At 57.5% G+C, this 14,853-nt stretch overlaps 1 protein-coding gene across 1 annotated transcript in view; it reads left to right on the plus strand.

Moving 5' to 3' along the window:
• Positions 1 to 806: 806 nt before the first annotated feature.
• WDR4 (WDR4 tRNA N7-guanosine methyltransferase non-catalytic subunit) overlaps positions 807 to 14,853 on the plus strand; it is a 20,467-nt gene continuing 6,420 nt past the window's right edge. The window contains exons 1-10 of the mRNA XM_077755371.1: positions 807 to 832; positions 1,510 to 1,575; positions 2,718 to 2,861; positions 7,200 to 7,356; positions 7,958 to 8,070; positions 10,282 to 10,453; positions 10,701 to 10,736; positions 11,536 to 11,635; positions 12,867 to 13,105; positions 14,708 to 14,772. Coding sequence (XP_077611497.1) covers positions 807 to 832; positions 1,510 to 1,575; positions 2,718 to 2,861; positions 7,200 to 7,356; positions 7,958 to 8,070; positions 10,282 to 10,453; positions 10,701 to 10,736; positions 11,536 to 11,635; positions 12,867 to 13,105; positions 14,708 to 14,772 — 1,118 coding nt within the window. The remainder of the gene's footprint in view (positions 833 to 1,509; positions 1,576 to 2,717; positions 2,862 to 7,199; positions 7,357 to 7,957; positions 8,071 to 10,281; positions 10,454 to 10,700; positions 10,737 to 11,535; positions 11,636 to 12,866; positions 13,106 to 14,707; positions 14,773 to 14,853) is intronic.

Genomic DNA, 14,853 nt, shown 5'->3' on the forward strand with positions numbered 1-14,853 from the left:
CCGGGCGGGTCACGTGAGGTGACGCGGGCCAGGCCCTGACTTTTGCGCGGTTTCGGGGTCGTGGCCACACCGGCTCTGGGGCCCGACGAGGAAGACGGCCTCTACCCCCCTCGTGAGGGGTGCCCTGCTCTCGGGGGACGCGCTGGGACGGAGTCCCGGGCGCCCTCCTCGCGCCTCCGTCTCCTTGTGGGCGCCTGCCCCCTGGCCCGCAGCCGTAGACCCCGCTCTTGTTCTTCGGGGGCTCCGGCCTTACCCGCCACCGCGCGCACCTCCCCTGCGCCGGTTCACACGGTCCTGCTTTTGCTTTCCCTGACTGCACGCACCTGCTTACACGGCACCCGGAGGTTTTTTTAGCAATAAGTGTTGATCAAATAGTCTTGCCCCAGGAGCCTCATGGGTATTAATGGTCATTTGCGGCCCCTGTTCCTTTCCTAGGGTAGTTAGGATTCAGAATAGAAACAGACGGTGTACTCTCCGCTAAATCCATTTCAGTGTTAAATTCAGTTTTCATAAAGAATTTGCTGATAAGCCTGTGGTACATTCCAGACTATTTTGTTTTGGAGACTCCTGGTGTCTAACACATGGTACTGGGAGACATGGGTTTATTACCCTTGCTATGCTTGCTTTAGTCTATGCCTTTTGAGGGAATGTGCTGGTGGCAAGGTTTGTGCCTTGAAGTGATCTACGCTAGTGTTTGGTGGAAGAAGAGTGAGTGCAGTCACTTTAAAGGCTGTGTCTTGTCTATGCCGCGCACTGGAAGGGGGGGATGGGCCTAAACTGAATAGAGCTTAGGGTCTTGAGGGAAGATGGGTGGTGACTCTGATACTGGCAGGTGCTTGGCAGCCATGGGAGCTTTCTTGGGTAGTTGAGACTTTTTTAAAAGGTGGCAGTTTTATTTATTTAAAAGAAATTTTAAAAATGTTTTATTTCTTTCTGAGACAGTGTGAGCAGGGGAGGGTCAGAGAGAGAGGGAGACACAGAATCCGAAACAGGCTCCAGGCTCTGAGCTGTCAGCACAGAGCCCGACGCGGGGCTTGAACCCACGAACCGAGAGATCATGACCTGAGCTGAAGTCGGACGCTTAACTGACTGAGCCACCCAGGTGCCCCTGAAAGGTGGCAATTTTAAATTTGCATGCAAGAAACTCCCCCAGAAGCATCAACATAATTTCTTCTGACATAACCGTCTTGGACTGATTTTCTTTTTTTCTTTTGTTTGTTTATTTTGAGAGAGGGGGCCAGGGAGAGAACATGAACAGGGGAGGGGCAGGGAGAGAGAATCCCTAGCAGGCTCCACACTGTCAGTGCAGAGCCTGATTGCGGGGGTCAAACTCAGAAACCATAAGATTATGACCTGCACTGGAATCAAGAGTCAGACGTTTAACTGGCTGAGCCACTCAAGCGCCCTGATAAGACCCTTAATTTAATGAGTATGAGATTATTTATGTTCCAGGAAGAAGCCTGTGTTTTTATTAATAAGGTGCTTTTTAAAAAATCTGTTTTTCCTTAGTGATGATGACATCCTCTTCGCATATGACTGCAGTACGGCAGCAGAGAAGGCCCAAGAAAGTCAAGGGTGAGGTAACGGGGGAGCCTCTTTAGGCCTGATCATGGCTGGAGTTATCGGGACAGGGTAGCCTGAGAGGTTAATTGTTGTCTTACTGAAGTCTTCATTTCCTTTTTCTTCTCTTTTTTTTTTTAATGTTTTATTTATTTTTGAGAGAGAAAGTGCAAGCAGAGGAGGGACAGAGAGGGACAGAAGATCCAAAGCAGGCTCTGTGCTGAGAACAGCAAGCCCCACGTGGGGCCTGAACTCACGAACTGTGAGATCATGACCTGGGCAGAAGTCGGACGCTCAACTGACTGAGCCACCCAGGCGCCCCTGAATTCTTCATTTCCGTTTATCCTGCTGTGTGGATAAACCAGGTACCACCTCAGGAAAGAAATGTGGAACTAACTTTTAAGTTTGGTATTAAGGATATTAGGATTTTTCTAAGTATTTATAATTAGTTTTTCTCAGTAATTAACTCTTTTATGGTCATCTTGAAATACAATGGAGTTTTAATGTTTTATTTTTTTAATTTATTTTGAGAGAGGGAGAGAGAGAATCCCACACAGGCTCTGTACCCTCAGTGAATTTGGGGCTCTGTACCTCAGACTCACGAACCTCAAGATCATGACCTGAGCTGAAGTCAAAAGTCAGATGCTTAACCGACTGAGCCATCCAGGTGCCCCAAAATAGACTGCAATTTTAAATTCCTTGAAGGCAGGTATATGAAGTTAGCTTTTTAGTTCATTGAAAGAGAAGGAAAGCAGAATGTGATAATTTTGTACGGCGCCTTTTTTTTAGTAGAATTGGTCTTGTGGCTCATTTTTAAAAAAATATGTAGAATCCTTGGCTGTAGTCTTAGGTCCCTTCATGTCCGTGAGGGAGTGGGTCACGTGATCTCTGAGCGTCTTTCCAGCTCGGCTCTTTGGATTCTGGTGTGTGTGCTGAGTGATTTTTTTTTTTTTTTCCTGTGTAAGTAGGTTTATTCCTCAAAAATTGCAGCTGTTCTGAACCTCCCCCTGTCCTCTTGATAGGTCTTTGTATTCTGGTTATGTGACTCTCCTACCATTTCTATCTCTGTTCGTTTCCTCGATGGCCAGGGCTAGCCCGCAGGAAAGCAGCCGCGCTGACTCACGTAAGCCCTAATCTTCCTGTGCTCTGTTCCTCAGGGAGGCCGGGCAGCCCGCGGATAAGGGGAGTGACACGATTCTGGCGGCCACCTTCTCCAAGTCCGGCAGCTATTTTGCTTTAACTGATGACAGTAAGCGTCTGATTCTTTTCCGTACAAAACCATGGCAATGTCTGAGTGTCAGGTATGAAATGCTAACATTGAATAATTATGATGTTGAACGCACCGCTTACTTGCATGCCCGTAGCAATAGCGACAGTGACCTAGTAATAAGCAGCTCACACATAGCGTCAGCTCTGTGCCAGGTGCTGTTTTCAGTGCCTGACGCGTGTTAACCAATTGAATCCTCAAAACAGCCCTGTGTGATGGGGGGAGGGGGGCTTGCTCTCAGCCGCATCCTGGTCCAGGGTTTGGAAACCGGTCGTCATCAGCGCAGAGGGCAGAGCGGGCCCTGAGCCCGGTCACTCTGGCTCTGGAGTGCGTGGCCCTGGCCGCCGTGGCGTCCTACCCTCCCGCGCTCCAGCCTCGAGGGGCCACAGATGAAGAATATCAGCAGCGCCCTGAGAGCGGGAGGCGTCCGTGCCACCCTTGAACTTGGCAGGGTGTAAAGTTAGTGCCCTGATTATTGAGTATGTGAAGAATGTGTGGGAGCTTGGTGTCGATGGGGGAGGGTGTCCTTCAGCCTTATTTGTCCCTCTGGAGGGCTCTGTCACTCCCAAAAGGGAGGGAGCAGTGCATTCTGATGGCTTCCTTGTTTTGTGACTTCGAGGGCTTAGAGGAGGTGGGTGATGGTGACGCAGGCCCTGGGCATGCTTAATTGCTGCTCCTACAGTGTGGGGGGTTCTCTGCTTCCTCCAGCAGGAGAAGCCTGGGGTCCTTTTGATGTCTGTGACAGGAACCCCCACCCGGAGCAGAGCCAGCCTCTGTCCCCTCCTCTGTGCCTCCCCGAGGCTGCTCGGCTTCACTGTCCTCTGACAGGAAGGGAGAAACAAGACAATTTATGTACATGTTGAACTATCCAGCAACTAAGGTTAAGGGATTTTTTTTTTTTTAATATTTTTGAGAGACAGAGCATGAGCAGGGAAAGGGCTCCAAGCTTATGATCCGAAGCAGTCTCCAGGCTCCAAGCTGTCAGCAGAGTCCAACGCGGCGCTCGAACTCCTGAACTATGAGATCATGGTCCAAGCTGAAGTCAGTTGTTTAACTGACTGAGGCCCCCCCCCAGGCGCCCCCAAAGTTAAGGAATTTCAGTTGGTAACTGGCTCACATCTGTATTAGGGACAACTCCGCTTTTTATTTTATTTTTAAAAAAATATTTATTTTATTTTGGAGAGAAAGTGCACACACATGCACGTGTGAGAGGCTCAGAGAAAGTGGGAGACGGAGGATCCAAAGCAGGCTCTGTGCTGACAGTGGAAAGCCCGATGCGGGGCTCGAGCTTATGAACCCTGAGATCATGCCTGAGCCTAAGTCAGACGCTTGACCGACTGAGCCCCCAGGTGTCCCTGACAGCTGTGCTTTTTAGAGACCTGTTTCATCTTATTTTCTAAGAGAAGAGCGAAAAGGCAAATTCCAGGTGGCCCTCTACCTTGGGGTGTGCACCCCTGCTCAGGGTAGCCCTGTCCCCTGAACTCGGGGTGCCAGCCCGCTGTGTGCTCCTTGACTGAAGGGCAAGTCCGGTGGCCCCGGCCATTCCCGAAGGGCTTGTGGCGGCTGCACGTCTGGAAGGAGGAATCTAGAACTCTCCAGTGCCGGCGGGCCCCTGCGGCCGTCGTGCAGTCAGGGAGTGCAGGGCGAGGTCTCTGGAGTGCGAAGCCCCGGGGTGGGTGTTCAGGTACAGAGGGGGGTGTGTGCGTGCATGTGTATGTGTGCGCTTGTGCTGGGGCTCCCTCCGCACTGCGGCTTGTGGGTGTTTGAGGGGAAGGTGCTGTGATTTTGTTTTGTCAGATTATCTTCATGTGAAGATCTAGGAGCCCGCGGGGTGGGCAGTAACATGTCAATAGGCGGTGGCTGGTGTCTGGTTTTTTCCCCCCCTTTAATTACATTTGGGCTCTTGGGTTTTTTATTTTTTACTTTTTTTTAAATTTGAAAACTTGATTTTTGGTTCTTGGTTTTTATGTTGATGCCAACAAATAACTGTGCTGCAAATGTGTGCGTTAGGCGTGCAGGGCCCCTTGCGTCGTGCGTAGCAGATGGCGCTTGCTGGGAGTTAGGACACTGTGGAACACCGTCCCTTCTGCATCAGCCACGGAGTGAAGGGCATGGCCTGGGTCACGTGGCGGTCCCAGGGTCTGTGTTTCTTACGTTGCCTCTTCCTACGGATTTTCCCTGAATGCAGCGCAAGGTATGGTGCTGCCTGGTCCAGGAGCCATTGCGCAGGGTGGGGGTGGAGGGGGCATGGACCGATGGGCCCCTTCCTCAGAAGAATACCATCCTTGACCTTCAGTTCAGTCTTGGGAGTGTCCTGGACTCGCGCATTTGACCAAGACTCGCTCACAGCTCGGAGCTCTCCAGCGGAGGGTTTTGGGGAAAAGCCCAGATGGAAATCGAGGGCAGCAGTGATTGTTTTAAAGGTTTCTGTTCAGGTTGACAGAGGCCTGGACCTGAGAACAGGTTTTCTGAATCCAAAATGAGGACACTCGGATGACACGGAATATTTGGTGAGAAATGTTATGTAGCACGTCCCACCATTTCGGGAGGTACGTGTATTGAAATAGTACAAGTACGCGCAGAGGCAGCGCCCCGGGAAACGAGATCGTGTGCTCGAAGCTGTCTGGCTGCTGGAGGTGTGTGCTGTCGGGGGGCTTGGCATCCTCAGGGCGCTGCGGGGCCTGGCGCGGCTCTCCGGAGGGGGCTTGGGTGGGCCCCAGCCCACAGGGGCATCCTAGGGCTCAGCTGCCAGGATAGTGGCCCAGGGGCGGGGCCGGGCTGGCCTTGGGGCTGTGAGGACAGGAACACCCGGCTGTGCACCCAGTGACTCTCTGGAGGGAAGGGAGAGACCCCGAGGACAGGTGGGGCAAAGTGGCCAACCCACCGTGTCCTGTCCCGTGACCTGCCCCCGCAGCCCCTCCATCCGCTCTGTACGTCCTGGAGTCCTTGCGAGGCCTGACTTAGCCTGAGAAGCTAGAAGCCCCCCACCCGCTGGCAGAAGACTGAGGGACAGGATTGTGGAGCTGGGCCGAGTGGGAAGCGGGGAGGTGTTGGGGTACCCGTGTGAGTCCTGCAGGACCGGCCCGGGCCACCGCCTAGGAAGGGGCTGCGAGGCGGCTGCGCAGTCCCCCGTTGGGACGTGCCGAGGCGGCGTGTGAGCCGCAGCGGTGGGAGGGTGCTGATGCATCTTGCCCGGGGCCTCCTTGTCTTTTGTCTGGTTTTCTCCATGTTTCTGTCCTCACTCGCCCTTCCTAGCTCCCCTGGCAGGCGGAGGAGGAGGCGCGGCTGCTGCTGGCGGCCCTCGGCCCTGCATTTTCTGTCCCTTGGTCCCTCTGCCCCCGAGAAGCTGTCCTCGCTCGGTTCTCGTGTTGGAGACGTGGCTTCTTTGAGTTTCCGTTTCCGTTTCAGGCTGACGTGTGGAGCTGCGGCTGCAGGGAGCCGGTAGCCGAGGGGTCCACGTGCATCCCCTCTGGGGACAAAGGGGGGCGGGGCCGGGAGTGTAGGTTATGTCCGTGTGCAAAGCAGTGGCGCAGGTGGTACCTAAGAGAAGCAAAAGTGCGGTCCTTGCCGTGTGGCGNCCCGTCCCCGAGGGTAGGCAAGACGCTGGACGACCCGACCCCAGATGAGGAGGCGTGTGTGCGTGCGTGCTGCGGGAGCCATAGTGTTTCTCAGGCTGGCGCAGTGTTGAACCACCTTCCAACCCCTAGATGTGACCCAATTAGGTTTGAATGGATGAGCGTGTGAACTTTCGTGCAGCCTGACCCGGGGCTTGGACCTTCCTGGCCGTGTGCCGGGCCACGCCCACGGGAAGGGGAGGCCGAGAGGTGCCGCACCCCGTCTTCAGGCTGCTATGCCCACGCAGGAGCAGCGCGGGTGGGGTTCCCGCGTGGCAGGGCCCCGGGCAGGGTGTGGAGTTGGTGTCCTTGCGGACGCCCCCAGGGTGGGGGCCTAGTGCTGTGTGTGCCCGTGGTTTTGCCCAGAGCGTGTTGGCTGTTTTGCGCAGCTGACCGTTTCCTTCCTCAGCACGCGCAGTAGGGGTGTTGGGTCCGAGGAGCAGGTCCCCCAACATCTCTTGGCTTAACGTTCAAACGCGCAGCAAACTGAGAGGACCTCGTGCTGGACGGCTAGATATCCACCACCCTGATCCTCCGTCACGAAAGCAGAAATAGTGTTTCACAGTGAGATGTTTCTAGGACATTGGCTTTGTTTCCGTCTCTTGGTTGCTGTGCGTTTTTGGCACCGCCTTGGTACCTGGGAGGGGAGACGCCGGGCGAGGAGCCGACGCGTGTCTGAAGAACGCACGGCTTGCAGGCCTGTCGGCCCTTCACATGCTGACCGTGCAAGCCGACTGTGGGCGTCTCTGGCCTTCCAGGACTGTGGTGAGGAGGTGCACGGCCCTGACCTTCACGGCCTCCGAGGAGAAACTTCTGGTGGCAGACAAGTCTGGAGACGTTTACTCCTTTTCGGTGTTGGAGCCACAGGGAAGCGGCAAGCTTGAACTTGGGCACCTGTCGATGCTGTTGGACGTGGTACGTGGGTGACGTGCTGCAGTCAGGTGGGGCAGAGCAGGGCGTCTGCGAGCCCGGCTGGCGGGGGTTTCGGTTCAGCAGTAGCGCTGCACACTTGCGGGCTGGTGGGCAGGCGGCCTTCAGGAGTGGGATTTATTAGGAAGGTGAAGCAGACGGCGGATGCAGACGGGCCGGTGAGGAGGCATCAGGTGGGCCCAGAAGTGAGGGACAGCCGGGTGCGTGCCAGGTGGCGGGGGCGTGGGAGGAGCAGGCACGATCTCCAGGCCTGAGCTTGTTCTTACCGGCCTCCGTGCCCTCCAGCCCCTCAGCCATGCGCGGCCCCACCCAGGGGCCCAGGGAGGGCTGGGGGCCGCTAGTGGGAGGTGGGGCTCGGTGGGACCCGAGGCCATGGGGGGGCGACAACGAGGGAGGGGTCCTCGAGGGAAGAACCCCCGGGACTTGGTGACTCGGTGGCCACGGGGACACACGGAGGAGGGAGAGGAGGGGGAGCGGGGCTGGAGGCCGAGGGCTGGTGCAGGCGGCGTGCGCATGAGGACGCCTGGTGGCGAGCCGCGAGCGGGTCCTCACCTGCAGGTCTGTCCCTTCTCACCCCCGGGTGCAGGCCGTGAGTCCCGACGACCGCTACGTCCTCACCGCCGACCGGGACGAGAAGATCCGGGTGAGCTGGGCCGCGGCGCCGCACAGCATCGAGTCCTTCTGCCTCGGACACGCGGAGTGAGTCCCCTTCCGGCCCCACAGCGGGAGGCTCGGGGAGCAGGGCGCCGGCTCTGCGGCCAGGCCTGCGGGAGAGAGACCGCCCCGCGCGTGCAGTGCTGCCCAGGGCTGCTCCCTGGCGAGGCCCCGTTCGGCACTTGCTTCTGTCTGGGGCTCCAGAACCTTCACCTCCTCCTTCCCTTCCCTTGTGTTTCGGGGACTGGTTTTCTGGTTGGCACTGGGGTCTCAGGCTCCAGCGCGAGGGCACTGCAGATGCTGGTGGTGACGCTGCCCACGGGAGCCAGGCTGGCACTCGCGGTGCGAGGCCTTTCCTCCAGGCCCGCCGCCTCCGCCCGTGAGCGCCCACCAGTGGTCCCCAGGCTGGCCTCCAGGCCAGGGCCTGTTTCTGGAACACTCCTCAGCACAGACATGTGCCCAGTGGTGGTTGAGGCGTGTGTGTTTGGGGGACATACTTTGGTAAATTGAGGAGTCCAGGATTTTACTGGTCTCTGAACCTGGGCAGTGGTGTTTCCTTTGTGACCTCTTTTCTATGGCAGGTGAGGTCTCTTCCTGGAATTGCATTTTGATGTTTTGGAAGGGAGGCATCTCTGATGAGTGCCGCTCTTCTCGGGGCCAAGGCTAAATACAGTGTGCGCTCGGGAGAGCCTTTAGTTTCATTTGCTTCAGTCTTTTGTTAAAAAAAATTAAAAAAAAATTTTTTTAATGTTTTATTTATTTCTGAGAGAGAGAGAGAGCATGAGCAGGGGAGGGGCAGAGAGAGAGAGACCAGAATCAGAAGCAGGCTCCAGGCTCTGAGCTGTCAGCACAGAGCCTGGCGTGGGGCTTGAACCCACAAACCGTGAGATCATGACCTGGGCCGGAGTTGGACGCTTAACCGACTGAGCCACCCAGGCGCCCCTAAAAATAAATTTTTTTTAAAGATTTTTTCTTGAGAGAGCGCATGCTCGCACAACAGAGTGTGAGTGGAGGAGGGGCAGAGAGAGAGAGGGAGACACGGAATCTGAAGCAGCTCCAGGCGCCAAGCTGTCAGCACAGCTGTGGTGTTTTAAAGTACATTATTTGAGGCCACGGAAGACAATGGAATGATGTAACTCAATTCTGAGGTCTCTCCCATTTCCTTGATTTTGAACGGGGTGTAAAGAGTGACCTCTGAGAAGGTGGATGGTACCCGGGTTTGTAGCTCCCGACAGCTCATTGGGCTTTGCTGCAGCTCTTTAGTAATGCAGCGTCCAGGGTTACACTTGCAAGGCCTCGGGCCCTTGCTCTGTTGCTGTTTCTCAGTGGGGTCTGCTGTCCACCTGACCCCACCTAGCACACTCCTGCCCCAGGACCTTTGTATGTGCTGTGTTTGGTCTTCCCACTTGGGAGAGCTGTCCTCCGGGCTCTCTTCTTCTTCCGTGTCCGGCTGGATGCCACCTGCCTTCTCAGGAAGGCCCTCTTCCCTCATCCTGTCCTGCTCTGCTTTGCTCTTATCCTGCACTGTGCAGACAGGAGCCACGAGCCTGGGTGTCGGAAGTAACGTATGCTGTTGGCATAAAATACCTGATTTTGAAGACTTCATACGAGAAAAGAACAGAAAAATAGCTTGTTACTAATTTTTCGAGTGTGTGTTGAGGTGGTAACGTTTTGGGTGTTACCAAGTTGAAGAGTAGCATCAGGGGCTCCCGTCTGTGTCTAACTCTGAACGGGGTCCCTCGCGAATTTACGTGGCATGGCTGGTGCTGTGCTTCTGTTGGGCTGTGGCCGGCCCGGCTCCGCCGGCTACCGGAGGGACGGCCTCCATGGGCTGTGCTTGCTGCTGCCTCCCTCCCTCAGCACAGTGCCTGGCACGCAGCAGGTGCTCGGCACACAGCAGGTACTCGGTAGTAGTTCAGTGAGTGTGTAAGTGGTAGAAGTAGATGAAAAAAATATTGTTAAGTCCTTTTTGCAGCCAGCACGGGGTCGAGAAGTCACAACCCTGAAATTCAGTCGCACATTCCGCCTGCTGACCCAGCTGGGCGCCCCGCGTACTAACAGGTTTTTAGGACTTTGGTGTAAAGTCTGTGGAATCTGGTTTCCACCCCCTTCCTCTCGAGTCGTGGGCATGAGTCCCGGCATCTGTGATGGATTGTCCTGTGTGGGGGGAGTGCTGGGGACCACCGTACAGCTGGCGGGAAGGCCGCCGCCTCGCAGGGTGGGCCGGGCCCCACGGCGGGCTTCTGGGGACGGCAGGCTGAAGGACGGTGGGTCTGGGTCTGCCTGGCGGCCCACGGCTCCCATCGTCACGGACCTGCAGGGAAGGCCTCAGCTGTGGCGGGGCAGCGGGAGCAGCCGCATAGAAGCTCCTGGACCTTTCCAGCAGCACGGCTGTGGGGAACAGGCCAGACTGGGGAGCAGGGCCAAGGTGGGGAGCACAGGGTGGGGAGCACGGCTGTGCTGGGCTGAGCCACGCAGCTCCGGCCTGCAGGCTGCTGTGCTGTTGGCCCTGAGAAAGACGCACTGTGCGCCCCCAGCTTGCTCAGCACTGTCCAGCTCCCTGTGGTCCCTCCTTAGCTTTCGCTGGGGCTGGGGGGCGTGGGGGGGTGGGAGATGGCCANCACCAGCTCCCCTTTTGCTCTGTTGTGCTCTTGGTCTTGGCTGTCGTCCACTAGGTGGTGCTTGTTTCCCGAATTTTGGCGCTGACCCAGGTCGGCTCCCTACGGCCTTGCATTCAGGGGTGTGTGTGTACACGTGCGTGCATGTCTGGCCTGGCTTGCCTTGGGATGTGTGTGCACGTGTGAGCGTGCGCACGTGTGTCTTGCTCTGGTGTGTGTGTGTGTGTGTGTGTGTCTTGCCCTGGGATATGTGTGCATGTGTGTGCGCGCGCGCGTGTGTGTCTTGCTTTGGTGTGTGTGTCTGTGTGTGTGTGTCTGTCTTGCCCTGGGATATGTGTGCATGTGTGCGTGCGTGCGTGTGTCTTGCTCTGGTGTGTGTGTATGTGTGTGTCTGTCTTGCCCTGGGATATGTGTGTGCGTGTGTGTGCGCACGCGAGTCTTGCTCTGGTGTGTGTGTGTGTGTGTGTGTGTCTTGCCCTGGAATGTGTGTGCGTGTGTGTGTGTGCATGCATGTGCACCTTGCCCTGGAACGGAGTGTGAGCAATCGGTTCTCAGGGCTGTCATCACACCTGGAATAGCACTGTAACCTCAGGTACAACAGTACCCGAGTCCCGGGGGCACCTGGGTTCCCCCGACTTACTGCCCCACTTCACCTTGCCTGTCCCTCACCCTGTCCCTCAGGGGAGCACCTAGCCTCAGTGGGGGGTTTGACTAGTAGAGAAAACTTCTCTGTCCGGAAGGTGGGACCTGAAGATCGTTCAGCGATCAGAGGCTTCGCTCTGAGGAGGAATTTTTGCTCGAGTGAAGGTTTTGAGATACTGATGGCATCTGATTCTTCCTTTCTTTCCAGAGGCCTTGTCCTGTCCCACCTCCTCTCTTTCCTGCCCCTTAGCATTTTATGGGACGGGTGCCTGGGCTCCTGGCCCTCCCGCGCCAGCGCTCGCGGCCAGGAACCCGGCTCCCCGCCGCCTGCAGACCCCTGGCCGCCATCTGTGCGGCTGTCCTTCGTGCCTTCCCCACGATTGTGTTCTGGATTCTGACTCTGTCCCCTCCTGCCCCCCCGGCTGTGCTCGGTCCTGTGGGAGCAAAGGGAAGGAGGCAGGTGTGGCCGCAGTTCTTTTTTGTGGCCGGTTTTGTGAGCTCTGCCGGGCCTGCACCTGCCGGTCTTTTCCGTACTGAAACAAGCCCTCAAGCACGTAGAAACGTACAGCGAACACCTTCGGTCTGGGCGCTAGCTGTGCCGGGTCCCGCGGGTTGCTGACGAGCCTGTTTGAAGATGCGGGAGAGCACTGCTCACTGCGTGCCCCGCCCTGCGCAGAGTGTTATTTTCTTTAATTTTTTAAATTAAAAAAATTTTTAACGTTTATCTTTGAAAGAGACGGAGTCAGAGCACAAGCTGGGGGAGAAGCAGAGAGAGAGAGAGAGAGGGAGGGAGACACAGAATCTGAAGCAGGCTCCAGGCTCTGAGCTGTCAGCACAGAGCCTGACGTGGGGCTCGTACCCACAAACCGTGAGATCATGACCTGATCCGAAGTTGGACGTTTAACCGACTGAGCCCCCCAGGGGCCCCTAAAGTTTTGTTTTTTAAGGAATCTCTGCGCCCATTGTGGGTCTCAAACTCACAACCCTGAGGTCAAGAGGTGTGTGCTCTACTGACCGAGCCAGGCCGGCACCCCTGGTTTTGTTGATATTAGAAACACATACTTACAAAGTCAGATTCTGCTGTGAGACCCACAGTGACAAACGGCAGCGGCTCCCACCGCCCCCTCGAGGTGCCCCCGGCTCTCTGCCCTTTTAACTCCTACCCTGAGTGTCCGGAGAACAGGGGGGATTGAGAAACACGAGGCCACGCTTTCCCGTGCGCTCTCCTGCCCTGTGTGTGCTGGTGACGCCGTCTCGCTGCTCGTCCCCGTCTTTTCCTGCGGGGCTTCGCCTCCGGACCCCCCCCCTCGTGTTCACGTTCTGTGTTTCTCGGTCCTGGAGGGGAGCATCTGAAGGTGGTGTTAGGAGTCCGCCTTTCTGCAAACACTCTTAATCCCCCTGACTGGTGGGTAGGTGGGTATCGGAACTCTGTGTATGCGTGCGCGGGGGTTGTGTGCCCATGCCCGTGTGTGCCCATGCCCGTGTGTGCCCATGTGTGTGTGCGTGGGGTGTGTGCGCGTGCGTGTGTGCCCGTGTGTGCGTGCTTCCAGCTCCAGCACGGCAGCCGTGGTCTGTGATGTCGGTATGTGACAGGTTGTCCTGTGTTTGCCCGTTTTGCCACGTGGGGGCCGTGTGTTTTCCTAGCGGTTGGCGCGACTGCGAGCGGAGGGCCTGGGCGCCGCGTGCGTGCTGACCTGTCCTCGCTGTGTGGCTGTGTGCAGGACCGCACGCTGAGGCTCTGGGAGCACCCGAGCGGCCGGGAGCTGCACTGCTGTCACCTGACCAGCCTGCAGGGGCCGGCGGAGCCCCTGGCTGACAAGGTACCGACCCGCTTCCGCCTCGGGCTTATTGGAGCCTGTGTGCGCCCCTCCAGTCACGGGGCCCTGCGGCCGGGACCGCCTCTGCGTTGCAGACAGATCTTGGCCGTCAGCGCAGACGTGTCCCTGCCTGGGAGGACTTGTGGCCTCTTGAGGTGCCTGGTCGTGTCCGGAAGTAACGTAGATTGCAGTTCATTTGCATTCAAACACCCACTTCACAGAAAGGCCTCCCCCAGTCCTGCTTGAAAGTGGGAAGGAGGTGACGCTTGAGCAGAGAGCTTTGCTCCTCATCTCTCCCTTTGTCTGTCCCGGATTAACCTCACGAGCACCCCCATACCCCTGGGACGACACGCTGGCCAGTGTATCCTGCGGTCAGGTCACCTGGTCCTTCGATTGTAAGAGATTTTCAGGGGAGGGTGTGCGGGTGGCCCTTCGGGGGGTGTGGGGGGGGTCTGAGCTCGTGGGCACCCGGCCCCATGACGCATCCAGGCTGGTGCCCTGCACGGCTGAGGTCCAGGTTGGTCGCCTGGGGACACCGGCTTTCCCGGGGCCCTGCTGGGCCTTGCAGGGCGGGAGCAGTGTGTTCTCGTGGCCGCTCAGGCCTGCGGAGCCCGTGTGGTCACTGGAAGCCTTGCCCTTCCCCCGGAACCCCTGTGTGGCGCCGGGCAGCCTGCGGGAGGCCTGCGCTGGGAGCGAGGGGCTCGTCTGCCTCATCCTCGGGCTGCCTGCTTTCTCCTGTCCCTCTGAGACTGCTCCGTAGCTGCTGCCCTTACCCCGCCCAGAGCGGCCGGCCAGGCCTAAGCACGGGCCAGAGCCTCAATGACCCCTCTGGCCGTGGCCTTCCAGCCACGTGGCTGCAGCGGACTCTGCTGCTCCGGCCACCTGCTCACCTCCCGTTCTGGTGTCTGCAGCCCCAGTGCCTCCCCTCGGAGGCTGTGGCAAATAGAGGGTGATTTGTTCCGGTAACTTCTTCGTATTTGTGCTCTCATTGCACCTTCTGATGCTCTGGGACAGTGAGGTGGAGAGAGGACTGTGACCCCGCGGGTGTCTGACCTCACCATCTGCAGGGGCTGTGGAGCGCCCCGCCCCTCAGACTCCTGACCTCCCTCCCTGCAGATCCCCCCTCCCCCCAGACAGCACCCTGCCCCTCAGAGTCCTCACCTCCCTCCCTGGAGCCCCGCCCCTCAGGCCCGGTTGGTGAGTCCGGCTTTTCCTCCGCGCCTTCTCTGGCATCTGGATGTCTTGCTACCGTTGTGTCTTGTCAGTAATCCTTTTGTGTTTTTTTGTTGCTCTCTGGCCTTGTTTTTTAATCAGTTCTGTTGGCTCTGGAGCCTACACGATGGCTCTGGAGGGGGGGCCAGAACCATGGAGGGGCTTCTCCGGAGGGTCATGGCATGTTGGAATTGTGAAACGGGGAGCCGGTCGGGTCTTCCTGTTCTCTCACTGCTTTCCAGAAAGTTCAAGGGCCGTTTTCTCTTTTTGTCCTCCTTGGCTGTAGTGGTAACTGTCAAAGCCTTGCTGCGCCTGATCTCACTTTGAGCAGAGTAGCCTGGAGTCGGTCCCCCGCAGGCTGACGGGCATTTATGTTGCTGTGTTCCCTTGCAGAGGTTTGCCGCCTCCAGGATCGCGTACCAGAGCCAGGACAGCTGCGTGGCGCTGCTGTGTGACTGGTGAGCTCGCGCTCGGGCTGTGGGCCTCCGGGGCAGGCGGGCGGGCGGGGGGAGGGGCCCTGCGGGCGGGGGCGGGGGCCC

Source organism: Crocuta crocuta, unplaced genomic scaffold (genome assembly GCF_008692635.1).
Source record: "Crocuta crocuta isolate KB4526 unplaced genomic scaffold, BGI_CrCroc_1.0 scaffold675, whole genome shotgun sequence".
Lineage (NCBI taxonomy): Eukaryota > Metazoa > Chordata > Mammalia > Carnivora > Hyaenidae > Crocuta > Crocuta crocuta.